The sequence below is a fragment of the Manis javanica genome, chromosome 17, assembly GCF_040802235.1.
Source record: "Manis javanica isolate MJ-LG chromosome 17, MJ_LKY, whole genome shotgun sequence".
In the NCBI taxonomy this organism is placed as follows: domain Eukaryota; kingdom Metazoa; phylum Chordata; class Mammalia; order Pholidota; family Manidae; genus Manis; species Manis javanica.
In genome coordinates this window covers 48817062-48835639 of record NC_133172.1, presented here as the reverse complement: position 1 = coordinate 48835639, position 18578 = coordinate 48817062, and the positions used below count along the sequence as shown (strand labels likewise).

Genomic DNA, 18578 nt, shown 5'->3' with positions numbered 1-18578 from the left:
ATGAGGCCTAAAGTCAGCAGAAGGAGGGACATAATAAAGATCAGAGAAGAAATAAACAAAATTGAGAAGAAAAAAACAATAGCAAAAATCAACGAAACCAAGAGCTGGTTCTTTGAGAAAATAAACAAAATAGATAAGCCTCTAGCCCAACTTATTAAGAGAAAAAGAGAGTCAACACAAATCAACATAATCAGAAATGAGAATGGAAAAATCACGACAGACTCCACAGAAATACAAAGAATTATTAAAGACTACTATGAAAACCTATATGCCAACAAGCTGGAAAACCTAGAAGAAACGGACAACTTCCTAGAAAAATACAACCTCCCAAGACTGACCAAGGAAGAAACACAAAAGTTAAACAAACCAATTACAAGCAAAGAAATTGAAGTGGTAATCAAAAAACTACCCAAGAACAAAACCCCGGTGCCGGACGGATTTACCTCGGAATTTTATCAGAGACACAGAGAAGACATAATACCCATTCTCCTTAAAGTGTTCCACAAAATAGAAGAAGAGGGAATACTCCCAAACTCATTCTATGAGGCCAACATCACCCTAATACCAAAACCAGGCAAAGACCCCACCAAAAAAGAAAATTACAGACCAATATCCCTGATGAATGTAGATGCAAAAATACTCAATAAAATATTAGCAAACAGAATTCAACAGTATATCAAAAGGATCATACACCATGACCAAGTGGGGTTCATCCCAGGGATGCAAGGATGGTACAACATTAGAAAATCCATCAACATCATCCACCACATCAACAAAAAGAAAGACAAAAACCACATGATCATCTCCATAGATGCTGAAAAAGCATTTGACAAAATTCAACATCCATTCATGATAAAAACTCTCAGCAAAATGGGAATAGAGGGCAAGTACCTCAACATAATAAAGGCCATATATGATAAACCCACAGCCAGCATTATACTGAACGGTGAGAAGCTGAAAGCATTTCCTCTGAGATCGGGAACCAGACAGGGATGCCCACTCTCCCCACTGTTATTTAACATAGTACTGGAGGTCCTAGCCACGGCAATCAGACAAAACAAAGAAATACAAGGAATCCAGATTGGTAAAGAAGAAGTTAAACTGTCACTATTTGCAGATGATATGATACTGTACATAAAAAACCCTAAAGACACCACTCCAAAACTACTAGAACTGATATCGGAATACAGCAAAGTTGCAGGATACAAAATTAACACACAGAAATATGTAGCTTTCCTATACACTAACAATGAATCAATAGAAAGAGAAATCAGGAAAACAATTCCATTCACCATTGCATCAAAAAGAATAAAATACCTAGGAATAAACCTAACCAAAGAAGTGAAAGACTTATACTCTGAAAACTACAAGTCACTCTTAAGAGAAATTAAACAGGACACTAATAAATGGAAACTCATCCCATGCTCATGGCTAGGAAGAATTAATATCGTCAAAATGGCCATCCTGCCCAAAGCAATATACAGATTTGATGCAATCCCTCTCAAATTACCAGCAACATTCTTCAATGAATTGGAACAAATAATTCAAAAATTCATATGGAAACACCAAAGACCCCGAATAGCCAAAGCAATCCTGAGAAAGAATAAAGTAGGGGGGATCTCACTCCCCAACTTCAAGCTCTACTACAAAGCCATAGTAATCAAGACAATTTGGTACTGGCACAAGAACAGAGCCACAGACCAGTGGAACAGATTAGAGACCCCAGAAATTAACCCAAACATATATGGTCAATTAATATTTGATAAAGGAGCCATGGACATACAATGGCAAAATGACAGTCTCTTCAACAGATGGTGCTGGCAAAACTGGACAGCTACATGTAGGAGAATGAAACTGGACCATTGTCTAGCCCCATATACAAAGGTAAACTCAAAATGGATCAAAGACCTGAATGTAAGTCATGAAACCATTAAACTCTTGGAAAAAAACATAGGCAAAAACCTCTTAGACATAAACATGAGTGATCTCTTCTTGAACACATCTCCCCAGGCAAGGAAAACAACAGCAAAAATGAGCAAGTGGGACTATATTAAGCTGAAAAGCTTCTGTACAGCGAAAGACACCATCAATAGAACAAAAAGGAACCCTACAGTATGGGAGAATATATTTGAAAATGACAGATCCGATAAAGGCTTGACGTCCAGAATATATAAAGAGCTCACACGCCTCAACAAACAAAAAACAAATAACCCAATTAAAAAATGGGCAGAGGAACTGAACAGACAGTTCTCCAAAAAAGAAATACAGATGGCCAAGAGACACATGAAAAGATGCTCCACATCGCTAATTATCAGAGAAATGCAAATTAAAACTACAATGAGGTATCACCTCACACCAGTAAGGATAGCTGCCATCCAAAAGACAAACAACAACAAATGTTGGCGAGGCTGTGGAGAAAGGGGAACCCTCCTACACTGCTGGTGGGAATGTAAATTAGTTCAACCATTGTGGAAAGCAGTATGGAGGTTCATCAAAATGCTCAAAACAGACCTACCATTTGACCCAGGAATTCCACTCCTAGGAATTTACCCTAAGAACACAGTAATCAAGTTTGAGAAAGACAGATGCACTCCTATGTTTATCGCAGCACTATTTACAATAGCCAAGAATTGGAAGCAACCTAAATGTCCATCGGTAGATGAATGGATAAAGAAGATGTGGTACATATACACAATGGAATACTACTCAGCCATAAGAAGTGGAAAAATCCAACTATTTGCAGCAACATGGATGGAGCTGGAGAGTATTATGCTCAGTGAAATAAGCCAAGCGGAGAAAGAGAAATACCAAATGATTTCACTCATCTGAGGAGTATAGGAACAAAGGAAAAACTGAAGGAACAAAACAGCAGTGGAATTACAGAACCCAAAAATGGACTAACAGGTACCAAAGGGAAAGGAACTGGGGAGGATGGGTGGGCAGGGAGGTATAAGGGGGGGGAAGAAGAAGGGGGGTATTAAGATTAGCATGCATGGGGGGGAGGGAGAAAGGGGAGGGTGGGCTGCACAATACAGAGAGGACAAGTAGTGACTCTACAACATTTTGCTAAGCTGATGGACAATAACCATAATGTGGTTGTTAGGGGGGACCTGATATAGGGGAGAGCATAGTAAACATAGTATTCTTCATGTAAGTGTAGATTAAAAATTAAAAAAAAAAAAAAAGAAAGAAAGAAAGAAAGAAAAGGGGGATTACTCCTTAACAGGATAAAACTATTGGTAAATCAAAGATCAATGCATGCTTTAAATATCCTTAATGTTGATCACTTAAAGGGTGTCAGATGATCAGCTATGGAGGTACTCTTTTCTGATAATATTCCTTTCTCTTAATTAAAAAAAAAAAAAAAAAAGCAGTTACTGTGTGCTGACCTCCAATGAGTTCTGCACAGTGGTATAGAGGGCATGTCAAAGTGTGGGCAAAGGGTCTGTTTGTTTCTATGCAGAAGATCAAGGCCTAGCTTGGATACCCAGAAAATGAACTAAGATACGATATGAGGAGGAGCTTCCGGCATCAGCACTCTCTGGAGGACTTGTGCCAGGGGATGATCATCAAAAAGCCTCCACAGGGATCCGGACGATGCTGCGGTTGTGGCTGCATCCAGCCCACCGTCTCCTGGACTTGCCATAGGAATGAGGAGGGAGATGTCTAGGTTGGCATGTGCATACAGTGACACAACAAATTTGACCGGATCTGTACTGTTGGAACTCAACCAGGAGTTGGGAGGGGTGCAAGTTGTAGCACTCCAAAATCTCATGACTATAGACTATCTATGGTTAAAAGAACATATGGGATGTGAACAGATCCCAGAAATGGGCTGCTTTAATTTGTCTGATGGTTCAAGTACAGTTGGACAATATCCATCATATCATAGATAAATTTTCACAAATGCCTAGGGTGCCTAAATGGTTTTCTTGGCTTCACTGGAGATGGATGGTAATTATAGATTTGCTTTGTTTATGTCACCGTATTCCTATTATGTTAATATGTGTGTGCAAATTAGTTAGTAGTTTAAAACCTATACATACTTAAGGTACTCTACAAGAAGATATGTCAAAGAAATAATCAATCCTCCCATGTTTCCTTCATATGCTACATCTATAGCTTTTCTTCTTCCTTCCTAATTACAACCCTTAAATAGAATTCGTGTCTCATATCGAATTTACCGAGTATCATAATTCCTCCAGGTGGTAAAGATACCTCGAGACAAGTGCTGGGCATAGAAGCCACAGGGCATAAATCTGCAAAGAAGTAAAAAGCTAACCTTTGCAAACAATATGGCTTCTCTCTCACTTACCAACTTTACATTTCCCTGTATGGCCCCGGAAGATGACTGGTTAGCCAGAGACGGGTAAGATTCCTCAAGGGAGGAACAACCTAAGACAGGCACAGTCGCAGGGGGCCATCAGGTGAGAATTTGGGGATCAACAGAGGTGAGGCTCAGAACCTCACCCCCCCTGCTTTGAGAGAAATCTTCTGCATCCGTGGATGTCTTGCTGCCCTTGTCTAGCCTGGATTAATACTTAGTCCATAGGCACACACCTGATCATCTGATCATCTACATTTGCCTTCTAACAGCACTAAACTATGTTTTCTACCTTTATCTTGCATCTACCTACCACTTCAGCATTTTATTAAAAATAAAAATAATAATAATAATAGGAGAAATGTGGGATCAACATATAAATCAAGTACAAAAATCAAACGAATATTCATATTTGACCTGATTGTTTATAGGTCATAATGCATGATCAAAACCGAAAGTTTCTGTGATGAATGCCCTTGTACTGTTCACCATGTAAGAATTTATTCACTATGTAAGAATTCGTTCACCATGTAAGAACTTGTTTGTTATGCTTCAGAAGATTGGAGACTGACGAGAATTAGGCTTGAGATGGATTAATGATTGTACATTGAGCGTTGACCCCCCTATACTGAATTTTATTGTTGTTAACAACCATTTGATCAATAAATATGAGAGATGCCCTCTCAAAAAAAAAAAAAAAACCCAACCATCTTTTCTCCCTGTTTTCAAACTTCTTAGTCACTGTGGGATTCATCTTATGCAACTTATGATTTCTCTAAACACCATGGGCAGGTGGGTGGATTCTGCAGCAAAGTATTTATAAGGCTATTAAACTTCTGCATTCTTTCAGCTTCACAAGTCTAGAGATTTCCCACTATGAGGATAATCAGAGAAATCTAAAACTGTAAGTGATAATTATTTGTCCATTAATGCTCAAAAATTTTTTTGAGATATAAATTAATACTTAACTGGATGATGAGAAAACTGAAGCCCTAAGTAATTATTATTTTTCAGGGGTCCCTGAGGGCCACTATCAAAATTGAGAACTGATCATAAAGCCCTCTTCCTACTCCAGTCACTGCTTCTCAGCACAGATCTCCTAACCAGATCTCCAAATTCTGTGTAAAAGCCCCAAGGCTTGAAGGAACAGCCTACAAGTAAGTGACAGGTTCCTTTACCTGGCTGCCTCTCTTCCAGAGTTTCTGGAAACTTTAGGAGTGGAATAAGCAGAGCTATGCCAGCCTATATCTATGTTTTATTTCAGGGTATCGGGAGTGAACCAGTTAGACTGAGTTGTTCCAAATTTCTGAAAGTTTTTTAACTTAAGAACTGGGGATTAGACTAGTAGGGGTGGGACTGAGGGTGGTGGGTGTGGGAGAGAGCTGAGGGGAAATATCTGAGAACCAAGGTGACAGTCAGAGGAGGGCACGTGTACCCTGAAAAAGCCCCAAACATGACTTCACAAGGCTTCCTCGGGGGCATGCACACCCTCATCCTGCCTTGCCCTGCTCCAGGAAGAATCACTGCTTTGGAAAAATCTGAGTGTCCCTTCTGGCAATAAACTGCTGACCCAAAACTTCTTAATTCTGAAAATATTTACATTTACTCTTTGAGTTCTCATTTCTGTCTATCACCTACATTTCTTCAGATATTCAGCAGAGCAATTTCTATGTCCTGATGAGTCTACTTATGTCACTGAATTTACTAACAAGTAGTATTTTACTTTTGTTCTAAGTTGGCATGCAGCATGTCCTGTTTTATAATGAGCTATACATAAAGATGAACCAAAGATACAGAAAAATTCATCTTTTCTTTAAAAAAATTAATAATTCATCAGATTAATCATAGTCACTAGAAGGTAAACTCCATGAAGGCAAAGAGACACTTCATAAATGTTTTTTGAATGGGTTCACTCTGTGACACTCTTAGAATATATGATATGAAATCTCAAAATTTATGTTCAAATCCCAGCCCTACCATCCTGAGTCTCAGAGCACAGGTTAACTGTGCAGCAGTGTTTTTGAGAAGATCCAACGGGCCCCAGAACATCATGATGTAACTGCTTCCCAAGAGGACAGGAAAGTTAGCAACATCATACTTTTTCTGATGACCAAGCCTGAAATTTAGAAAATGAGTTTGGAATTACAGTTGTCTTGCTAGCAATCTTAAACCTACACTTTCTCTAAATTAACTCTTCTTCCCAGACACTAAGTTCTAGTAATTGCTTTAATTACATAGATTAGAAAGGAAAGAAAGAAAGGCTCAAATGCTGTTAGATCCATTAGCTAAAACAATGACTCCTAATTAGGGATAGGTACAGTATAATCTTCTAGACTGAAACAAAAACTTCAGTCTGACAAAAGTCATCTGAAAACATAATTCAGAATTGAGGCTGCTTTTTTCTAATACAGACAGAAAACTGAGCATTACTATAGAAGCCATTTATAAATCCAGGAATCAAACAGAAAAAAAGTGAATAGATCTAGGGCAAAAGTACAGGGGTGACGTGTTTATGTTCACTTACTTAAATGCAAAGTCAGAGGAACCCAGGATGTAACCAGTGAGTCAGGACGGCTCACAAAAGGGCAGGGACAGGTTAGGGACACATACTTGCATCAGGGAGAGTCTCTCTTAGAATATGACGAATTTATACAGTCAGCCTCCCTTTCTATAGACAGGGAAATGGAGATTTCTGTGTCTTATTTTCCATTTGGGATTCAATTTAAAATTATAAGTGTTAAGTAACAGAAAAGAAAAAAAACACTTTCAACTTACATAAATAAAGACTATTCAAATTAATACTCAACCAGAAAAACAAAAATCAATCAGGCCAATTAAATCCAGTAAAAGTACAATTTAAGAAAAACTATTCTATCAGCGAACTCCTCCTTGACAGTTCTAACAGCAGGGATATTATACTCTAGAAACTGAACCAAAGATGTTTTCAACCTGCATGAGAAACATAAAAATTAAGAATGCTATGTAAATCTACCAAGAAATGGGCTTCACATTAACAACAGAGCCAAATAAAGTCCCTTTTCCCCTTAAGGACACGCCAGAGAGAGGCAAATTCTAATATATCAAGAATCAGTATCAAATTTAAATCCTCAAACTCAAAATATCCCCTCCAGAAGGTTCTCTGCTCATTGCTAAGAGTTATGACCAGCATGATTTCAGGTCAGATTTCATATTTGCATTAAGCCTAGTTTGCTTCCTTGCAGTCCTAACTTAATGTGTATGTAATTAACCCATCACAGACACACATGCCCACCCTTCCAACTTATCTGGTACTACTCTGACTGACCCTTGGTCTCTGCCATTCAGTTGCACCAGCTTTCTATCAGTATCTTAAGTATACCAAGCTTTCCTGCTTCCTAGCCTTCCTACATGGTGTTTTCTTTAATTGGAAGGGTTTCCTCCACCTAAACCACCCCCTTGCCCAAACTCCTATTTATCATTCAAGTCTTAACTTAAATGTACACTCCCTCATTGGAAACCTTCCCAGCCTACATCAGATGTTATGTTCTCTTGGTACCCTCTACTTCTCTTTTGAGGCAATTCATTCAGCTCTAAGTACATTTTTTGAATAGTTATTTCATGTCTGACTTCCTCAGTGGCTGGCTGTAAACTTCATGAGGATAAGGACCATGTCTGTTTTGTTCACTGCTGTATTTCCAGAATGTAGCTCAGTATCTGGCACATAATAAGTAGCAACAAATATATTTTGGGTGAATAAATTAAAAATAAATTAATTAAGTATGTAAAAGATACATGCACTAGAAACAAAGCTTTAATCTGTTACATGATGTGGGCTGAACAAGAGAGCCTGTGCTATTCAAAACAGATGGAATCCTAAGCAACCAGCAAGTTATTAAGGTTTTACCTGACTATGACCATAGGGACAAGCACTGAGTTTTGGAGAGCCATCACAGTGAGGGCCAAAGAACCTAGCATTCACCATGGATGCAAAACACTCTGCCAGGTGTTTCCAAATCAAGCTGTGCCAGGTCAGAAAGCGTCCTGCTTTTCTGATGGGGAAATCCACAGGGTGACAAGGTGGAAGTGGCACAATTTTCTTGTCCTCTACTTTAGAGAGAATTCTCATTAACAACCTGACCTATTTATCCTGGTTCTCCTATGTGTGACATCCACTCTTACTTCTTACAAGGGTGTGGAAGGGAAGGAAGAGTTTTTTCTCTTCTCTTCTCCCTCCATTCAAGTTTGGCTCATGGCTGCAACTCACCTGAACAGCTCCTCCGAGCATGACAGCCACCAGCCCCATGGACAGGCTCAGTGTCTGCGACTCCACAGTGCTCTCTGCCTGGCAGGCCAAGCTGGCACATGCTCGCTGCAGCGTTACTGCTACAAAGTCCACAACCTATCAAAGAAATGGAATTTACAACTGGTGAGAAGAACAAAACCTCAAAAATTCTCTTTACATCTTATGTGTTCATCCTTCTCAGCATCATGATAGCAAGAACCTAAAGGAACAAACGCTACTGCATAGCAGTCATGGCGCTCAGTGTTTTACAGGCAGAATCTCACTGAGGTTGTGTATCAGCTCAAGAAGTTTGGTACTCTTGTCCTCATTTTCAGATGAAGAATTGACACTTAAAGAGGTGATCTGCTTAAGGCCAGACAGTCAATAAATGAGGAACCCTGTATATACTTCCCCAAATGTTTTAATACACTAATTCAACTCCTTCTACTTTTCATAAATTTGGCCAGGAAATTGAAATGAAAAATGATGTTACTTTCTGATCAGCGTAGAGGGTCCTAGATCTGGCTCTCCTAATGTTTCCTCAAGGATTCCCACCCCACCACCCTACTTACACAGTCTCATTCTAGTAAGCAAAGAATGAGGGAAGAGGCATTCAACTTTATCAAGAATTCAGTGTCCTTAAACAATCTGTACAAATGACCCAGTCATTTTTATATCAAATATTTTTAAAGGATTAAGATTATTTATATATAAGATTTAACGTGGCAACTGGCTAACAACTAAGCCTTAAATGGACTGATCTGGTCAGCATCATTTCAACTGTGCTTGAGTTAATCACCTTCAGCAGAAACACCTTTGAACAAAAGAAAGCATAGGCATCCCCATGCATGTGTAGACACACATGTACATACTTGCAGCACACACATGCACGCATATTTAGGATTAGTGGCTCCACAAGGAAAAACCATTTTGAAAATGGGGCAGCTGACAAAGGTCCTAAGCCTCTAAATACAATGCAAGCCTGCATGTTTACCTCTGGCAAATCACATGCTATGCTAGAATCTTTATTGCAAGTTTAAGTCAGGAAAATGGCTTGTTAACACTTGTCTTTTGAAGCAAGGCCAGAAACTAGAAAGGTTTTAAGAGTTCTCCTTACTGAAACGAACAATGCTGGGGATGGCAATTTTCACCACCCTCTCTAGCCTAAGACTTTATTGATACTAGAAGTTAAGGACACTGGCCCTTTCTAGAGAAAGGCCCATCTTGGGCCACTTGCTTTGCCTCTGGTGAGTTTTTTTTAAAGGATTCCTTGACTATAGGAAGCTTCTATTTCAGCACAAATGTATAAATTACTGGAATAGAATTATCTAGCCTTCTTTTCCTAAGTTCCTCTCCACAAATACATGTATCTATATTTAAATGTTGCAAAACAAGTAGTATGACCCTAGTTTTGTTAAGAAAGGGATTTCTCTCTGTATGTATGCAAAAAGAAAAAACCAAAAAGCCTGGGAGCTGTTAACTGTGATGTGATAGCAGCTGTTACTATTATCTATGAAGCACTCTTTCCCCCAAACTTTCTTGTAATAACCAAACCCCCGTACCAGGACAACAGCTCCTCCCCCTACTACTCATTTCCTGTAATTTTGGTGGGGCTGCCAAACACAAGGATAGGTATGTAACTGAAGCCTGGTCTACAATTTATATATGTTCAGGAGAGGTACGGACTCTTACTTTTTGCCTAAAAATTTTTGTAAAGATGCATAAACTGAAAAGACAAATATTTCTGAAAGTTTATAATGACAAATAGAGGTACCCTGCCCCATTCTGCCCCATCTGATTCTGACTCTGCAGAGGCAACCACTTTGAATTATTTAGCTGTTCAATTTTAATAGTAATATTAAGCATTTACTCTTTCCCAGGTACCATTCTGAACACATTACAGGTATTAACTCATTTGATCCTCACAATAATTCTACGGGGTTGTATAAACCTGCTGCCCACATTCTGGCAACTGAGTGGAAGAGGGTTGTGGCCTCACTGTTGAGTATGTAGACATCAACTAAATACTCCAGTTTTTCAGTTTGCTACTATCCCCAAGTTCAGATTCTCTTGGGGTCAACCTCTTTTAAGAATACCCTTTCAAGAAGGGACTAGCGGTTACCAAAGGGAAGGGTTTGGGAAAGGTCGGTGGGGAGGGAGGGAGAAGGGGATTAAGGGGCATTATGAGTAGCACACACAGTGTAGGGAGGTCACAGAAAAGATAGTACAGCACAGAGAAGACAAGTAGTGACTCCAGCAACTTACTACGCTGATGGACAGTGACTGCAATGGGGTGTGGGGGACTTGATAATATGGATGAATGTTGTAACCACAATGTTGCTCATGTGAAACCTTCATAAGATTGTTTATCAATGACACCTTAATAAAAAAAAAAGAATAAACCTCCAGTTTTTGCTGGGGAGAGGAGGTAGTTATACAGAGTTCAGGAAGGAATCAAGGGATCTACTGAGCCTTGTAGGGCCTTTCAACCTGTTTTAAGCTCCAAACTCAGCTCCATCTTTAGAGTTTATCTAGTGCCTCCACTCTTTTCATATTCTGACATGAAAAGCAACTTGCTTCATTTTTTGCTTAAAAATTTCAAAAAATTTGGGGTATAGTGCTTTTCTTCTTGACTTCTCCCATGAAGGCACTTAGCTTCCCATTTTCTAAAGTTGCTAAATCAGCTACTATTTTCCAGTTTCCAAATGCTGTTATTCTCTTTCATTTATTGTCTCCTCTCCTGCTCTGTTGGTCCCTATGGTTTCTGGAAGGAGCAGACAAGCACAGATGTTCAATACACCATTTTTAATCAGGAGTCCCTGTTTTTTTTAATTTTCACTTCTATGCTGTTTAAATGTTTTTACAATGAGCATGTGCTACTTTTGTGAAAAATATTTAACATTAGAAAAAAGCAAACATCATAGAGAACCATTTTTGCTCTTCCAAAGACTGTGATCCAAATACAGAAAGGGGCAGAGAATGACAATTTTCTAAAAGGGCAGAAGAAAGGAATCTTGCTCCTTCCTATCCATTTATATTGGCCCCCTTGCTGGTCCCTCCACACTCCAGACATGCTCCCTCTAATCTCAATGGCCGCCTCCTTCCCTGCTTTTAGATCTTTGCTCAAAAGTCACTTTCCCAGTAAGGCTCTCCGTGACTACGCTATTTGCCCCACTCCCTTTATATACCCTTCCCTTGTTTGGTTCTTCTCCCTAGTACTCATCACCCTCTAACACATTAGGTGTTTCTCTTGCTTATTGTCTCTCTCCCCTTATGTGAATGTAACTCCATTAGAGCACAGATATGTGTCTGTCTTGTTCACTGCTGTGACCCTGCTAAGTAACGAGTACGTGGCACATAGAATACCACCAATACATATTTAGGGAATGAAAGAACTCAGGAGCTGGTACAGGGCTCCGTGTCATACCACTACATGCCTCATTCCCCTGCATCATCTCACATACTAATACGCCATCTGCCAACAGACTTCACTGAATTTTTAATTCTCACCCATAATACTTCAGTATGCATTTCTAACAAATAAGAATTTTTTAACATAACTATCCTACAATTATACCCAATAGAAATTCCTTATGTCCTCTAATACTCAGTCCATGACTGTTACAAAAATTTCTCCATACAATTAGTTTGTTCAAATCAGGATCCATACATTGCATTTTTTCTTCCTGTTCAGGAAGCATTTTATTGTTGCTCCAAGTTTAAGAATTTTCACTGACAGAAAATCAACTCTTTCTGAAAACTTCCCACATTGCCCTGTTCAGCTTCTGAATCTTGTTTTTGCAGACATATCAACATATTTCTCTCCAGTACAGACAAGCATTCCACCTACAATTGATGGGTCAATTTTAACTTCTACTTTCAGTACTTGGCATTTACTTAGGAAGCTCTGTAGAACCATTTTTAATTCAGAAAGAGTGGTTTCATCTAAGGAGATGCAGTGGTAACTGTGCAAGGTACTTGTCCACAGTGGACACTCATCATAGCAGAAAGGGCAGAGATGACTCCAGGGGTGTTGGTCAAGCAACCATTTTCAGCAAGCAGACTGATCAGGTTGGACGTGAGGCAAAAAAACTTCTCTTGGGCTGTCATGTCATTTAGGCTTTTCACTTTAATGGAATGCTCTACATAGAGATTCATATAGAAGCAGCCATTTTAGGTTCCTTCCAGATTTGTGCTACTCTCAACAATTCCTTTTCTACTTGTCCCAGTTTGTTCTGTTCAGATGCACCAGAATAAAGAGCAGTGGCATTGCAACCTTGACACCATATATCTGAACAGGTGGCCTCACAAGGCAGACAAATGGCCTGACCACAGATGTACTGAAGCATCGCACCTGCCGGGAGAACCCAGACACTGCAGGGACGGGCACCTTTTCCCCACACACTACATTTAGTTGGTACGCCTCTTAAGTCCCTTAAGTCTCTTAAGCTAGAACAGCCCTGCTCCTTTTTCATGCCATCCATTTGGTGAAGAAACTGGGTCATTTGCACTGTAGAATCTCCTACATTCTGGATCTGACCAATTGTTTCCTCGTGGCATTGACTTGCTCCTCTATCCTGAGTTTCCTTGATTATATTCAGGTTCACATTTCAGGGATTTTGTTTTTTGTTCTTTGTTTTTTTTGGTAAGAGCTCTTCCTAGGAGATGCTGCATATTCTTACTACATTTTATCAGGAGGAACATAATGTCTGCTTGTCTACTTATGGTGGAATTAAGATCAGTCCATGCTGAAATATTTAGAGGGACATACACTGATATCTGCATTAACCCTGAAATTCATAAAAAATTAGAGGGATAGACATATGACATTTTATATTTTATATGTGACAAAGCAAGGATAGCTGATCCTTGAACAACTAATACCTTACTGTTGATTTTATGATAGTAAATGATAAAATAGACAAGTACCTACATATATGCATTCAAAACAAAACCTTTTCTTAACTTTTTTTGATATTTCTAGGCTACATTGAGTTTTTCAAGTTGTCTCAAATCTCCAAAACATTTTCCAATTAAACTTACTGAAAAAAATTCACATATAAGTGGACCCCCGGAGCTTAAACCTGTGTTATTCAAGGGTTGACTAGAATAAAATGCTAATAATAGGACCTATGTGTACAGGTATTCACTATAAAATTCAAATTTGAAAGTTTTCATAATAAAATGCTGGGAGGAAAAAGGATCAGTTGGTTCAGTGTATCTGGCCCAATTACATTCACTGTACTGCACCCACAGTGGTTTTGGCAGACTGATGATTGTTACCTAAACCCATTAGATCATTAGGGGAGTGCAAAATATAAATATCTAGTTCTATTTTTGAAATTTTTAGCTGTGTTTCTTGTACAATGAAAAATTTTCCTTCATCAGCTCTTACACTGAAGTACAGTTCCCACAGGAAGGTGAAGATACATGCTTCATTCCTTTCCTTTATTAATCAATTCACAAAATAAGTTGATGCCCTAGCAACCTCCAAAGATGTCTCACAAAGGATTTTTTGGGAAGGACTCGGATTTCTTAACTTTGATGTGCTTCAACCCACTGAAGGCATTATTCTGCTTAATGCTCAAAATGCCCCATCTATGGCCAAGGGGAGCCCCTTCAGGTCGGCTCCTGAGTGTTACTGACATGATCCCATTCATCTCAGATACTTCTCTTCAGGCACCACAAGATGCCCTGAATATAAAATTCCTGTCCGTGGCCTCAAATTAATCTTTAGTCCAATGACCTTTGTGTTCTTTCAGTAGGAAGTAGTTTTTAGAAACCACAATCTGGCACGGAGGATGCTTACTGCTCTACGGCTGTCACCGCTCCTTGACACTGAGAATGGATTGAGCTAGGAAACATGGTTTTTGTTAATTGGGAATTCCTTATTCCTTCTCTGTACATTTTAAAACTTGGTAAGTGACCAATAAATCAAAAACTTCAATATCACTCTTTTTTTTTTTTTGCTTCCAACAATTACATAATGAAGTTCAGGCTTCAGTGAATTACTGGAGTATACTGAATGAAAATACTGACATAGAACACATTTACCAAACATAAATTTGTAACTGTTCCCAAATACACAATGGGAAGGTAGAGATGATGCCATCCTATCACTAAAACTTCAGTTACAGACAGTGTGCAGTGCTCTTTTAACAAATTACTGAGTTACTTAATTATGGGATATGTACTTTAGAAATTCTTTTATTTATTTTTTACACTCATGTAACCATAGCCCAGAGCAAAATATCAAACATTCTCACTAGTTTTTTAATTTTAAAAATTCCTTTTTAAATTTATTTGCTCAGGACTAATTTGGCACAATGACAAAATATTACACACAAAATGGTGCAAGAGTAACAGTTCAGTGTACCTAATTCTCTTGACTACATCAAAGAATAAGGAAATTATTCAAAGACAAACCTTTGTAAAAATATATTACTGATGATGTAGTGGGCTCTGGGATGTGCTACCAAGATTCTCCCACCTGCTGGGGGTGGAGGCTGTTAGATGACCACTCTCAGCTATTTTCCTGTTCCTGAATTACCTTTGTTGAAGAGATCCACCTGTTCCAGGGACATATCTCCTTCCTGGGGCTGCCAACACTCCAACCTCTGATTGACACGGGACATAATAGCCAGTCCCTCTTGCTGAAGAGCCATCCCAGCTCCAGATCCTGCTGTGAGTTTGGCTAAGGCCTTGTTGAGACTATCTCATAGCCCAGCTTTCTCTTTTGCCCAATCCTGCTTCCTTCTCTTCCACCTCTTCCAAAGGTGTTAAAGAGTGCTCACCAATAAACTTTTTGCATGCTAATCTGTCTCTCAGAAGTTGGGTTCTTTCTAGGGAACCCAATCTACAACATATGTTAAACAAATTGTCACCCTTTGACATCAACAACTTCTCCAATGTAGAAAATATTAGGGGGAAAAAGGAGAAAGAAAACTTGACTCTCCTGTAAATGTGATTATCAACCTATATATGATATAACATCATCTTCAAAAGAGAAGTTTAAGAAACTTGAAGAATATCAGAAACTTATTCATGTTTCTGATAACATGTGAAATTTGAAGAATTAGAGTGAACTGGAGCTACTGCAAATATGTAAAAACGTACAATTTAAATTAATTAACATACTAAGTTTATACTAATACTTCCAATTGAAATTCAGTATTACAGGTTTTGAACTCAAATTCTTTGAACTCATATTTATAGTTCTTTTTCTTATACTGAAAATCTTGGTTCCTAGTGACATTAACAAAATTACTTATAACATTTATTACATATAAACTATGTACTTCAAAATAACGTAACAAAAATATCATTAGCAATAAGACTAAATGCAATTTAATATTTTTCTGGTTCTTTTTGTTCTGATACGTTTTATCCTTAGCTGAAGAATAATTTAATGGGAGGAATCACTTTTGAATCAGCCTAAAACCATTGTTCCCTAATTAGGAATAAAGGGAGATAAGTGTGAAAGCTCAAGTCATACCAGTTTTCAGACCATTTCCCCTTCCAACTAGCATCCTGAGACAAAAACATAAGGTCTGGGTGAAAAGCTTTAGGGGACTGATATAAATACAGGAGAAACATATCACCCTACTGAGTAACACAGGGTCAGTGAATGAAAGGAATAGGAGGACAGAAATCATGAACATAATTCTCATTAAACGGGCACAATAAGTCAGAGCTGACAGACAGCTGCAAATTTTCTCAGCAGGGGTTATAGTGAAATGCTGCTTAGCAACACCCGAAGGCAGATGACAATGAAGGCCATACAAAGAGCTGGAGAATCAGATTAAAGCGTGACAATCATACCATCTTACAACTGACTATTCACCAACCAAGCAACAACTAATTCTGATAAAGTGGTAAAATATGACCACTACACTGTCTATGCTTTATTATTTTTATTTCCTATTTTTTTAAAAAGCTGGTAAAAACACACAATTTTTATTTTATGTGAGCTAATAAAATTCAGGTGCTGATTCAGTTACACTACGATGGAAGCATTTTTAAGGTGTATTACAATTTCACAGGCTGTTAATGGAGATGAGCTGTGAGTTAGAAGACCTATAAAATTCAAAGTGATCTTATTATCATTAGTGATTTTTTTTCAAATTTGGGTTTCTCATCATTTTCAACTTTTGATACAAATTAAAATCATCCATGGAGCTCTAAAAAAACACAGATGCCCAGCCTCTAAACAGAATCTCTAAAAGTGAGCTGAGCATCAATATTCTGAAAAAGATTCCAGAAAATTTAATTTGCCCCCAAACTTGAAAACTACTGTGATATAACATATAAATATTTAAAACAGTTCTCAAGATTTTATGTGCATGAGAATCACCTCAGGAGCTTGTTAAACATGCCGATGCCCAGGACCTTTGAGAGGCTGATCCTGTTGGGTCTGGTGTGGGTTCAGGAATTGGCAAGTTTAATCAACATTCCGGGTAACACTGATGCAGGTACCATCAAACCACACTCTGAGCAACATTTTTGAACACTTTTTTTGGAAAGAAAATAAAGAAAACAAAATAGGCTATTAGGTGGGGCCCGGAAAGTGGCAGCACTGACCTGAGCGATGTTTGTGAATATCTGCTCAGACATTCTCTCACAGAGAACAGCCATCAGCTGTAGGACCAGCAGCTTCTGCTCCTGGCCTTCCACAAGAAGAGTTTGGTGCTGCTCGAATTCCAAGAGGCTTTTGCTGGAGAAGGGCTTCATTTCCAATTTTGCTTTGTTTTCCACAGCAACGTGAGTCAAATCCTATCAGCACAGGAGAAAAGGGAGAGTAAAGAAAAAGACTAAGGACTTCAAAAACAGCTAGGAAACCAACCCTGTTTGAAACATGCATTTAAAAAACCAGTCTGTGTTCACTGTAGCACTATTTCTAATAGCTAAAAATTGAAAACAATTTAAATGTCTAGCAATAAGACAATGTATAAATTAACTGTATTACATCATAGCAGCTGAAATAAATGAACTGTATTTATATGGATTTCAATATAGAGTGAGCTCAAAACAGCTGAGTGGAAAATATAAGTTGTAAGATAATATATTGTCTTACCAATGGGTTTCAGCCCCAGGCAAGTTCACTATGGGTTCAATGTGACCAAAGAAATTGACAGCAAAACGTTCTTTGGGGTGAAAGGGTTTATTACCCAGCTTGTTCTCCTGGCAGTAAGTCAAGCACTAGCATCTCTGCCTCCACCCAAGGCACTGGGCGAGCTCTCTATATAGTGCAATAATAGCTTAGTGCCTAAAGGTGTGGAAGCAGTAGCCTGGCAACAGGCCAGTTACATCATCAGGTGGTTTAAGTTCAGTGAGGATCCTGGCCACAGGAACCCCAACTTCCCCACACTCCACCCCTCCAGGATTCTCACCTTACAACCTGCATGCTTTCAATCTTCCGCGATGGTCCCTGTGTGAGAAAGCTGGAGCACTGTAACCAGATTCCACAATACCAACAGAGGATAACAACTTAGAGATAATAACAAAAATAAAGATACAACAAGATTTTGATACAGGTAACAAAAATTTTAATACTCCTCAAGCCAGAGGAAGTTCCCAATCCACAAAGACTTTAGGGGTGATAAGACACATGTTTTAATGACACCAACATAGGCAAATCTTGTCCATCAGGTAGGATGCATGAAAGAGTGGTCCTGTGATAGGATGGTAGCAGGAAAAGGGTCCCTTCCAGGTCTAGTATACCATACTTTTACTCCTTTCCCCATGGGGGTTACTGAAGGATCTATATATAGTGCTACTGGAGATGTATGCACTGCCCATATTGATAAAACTTCCCAGTAAGATGCTCCTACCTTCTGGCCGTTCAGAATATACTACTGTGACCTTTGGCAGCCACTCTGCTGTTATTCCAGGAATACACAGGAGGCCAGCTTCAAGGCCTTGTACCCAAGGTGCCAGGAGAGCCAGCCATTGTTAGTCCATGTGTCGAAAGGTCCAAGGCCAAGTCCACTCAAT

At 38.9% G+C, this 18578-nt stretch overlaps 1 protein-coding gene and 1 pseudogene across 6 annotated transcripts in view; both read right to left on the bottom strand.

Moving 5' to 3' along the window:
• The window catches only part of TANGO6 (transport and golgi organization 6 homolog), a 176673-nt gene that overhangs the window by 106435 nt on the left and 51660 nt on the right, over positions 1-18578 (bottom strand). For all 6 annotated transcript variants that reach the window (XR_012126525.1, XR_005063209.2, XR_012126524.1 and 3 more), the window contains exons 11-12: positions 17166-17357; positions 8568-8702 (exon numbers count right to left, since the gene is read on the bottom strand). Coding sequence is in view for 3 of the 6 variants with exons in the window: in XM_037025309.2 (XP_036881204.2) it covers positions 8568-8702; positions 17166-17357 (327 nt within the window). In the remaining 3 variants the exon portion in view is untranslated. The remainder of the gene's footprint in view (positions 1-8567; positions 8703-17165; positions 17358-18578) is intronic.
• Positions 9203-15250, bottom strand: LOC140847118 (ATP synthase subunit O, mitochondrial-like; annotated as a pseudogene).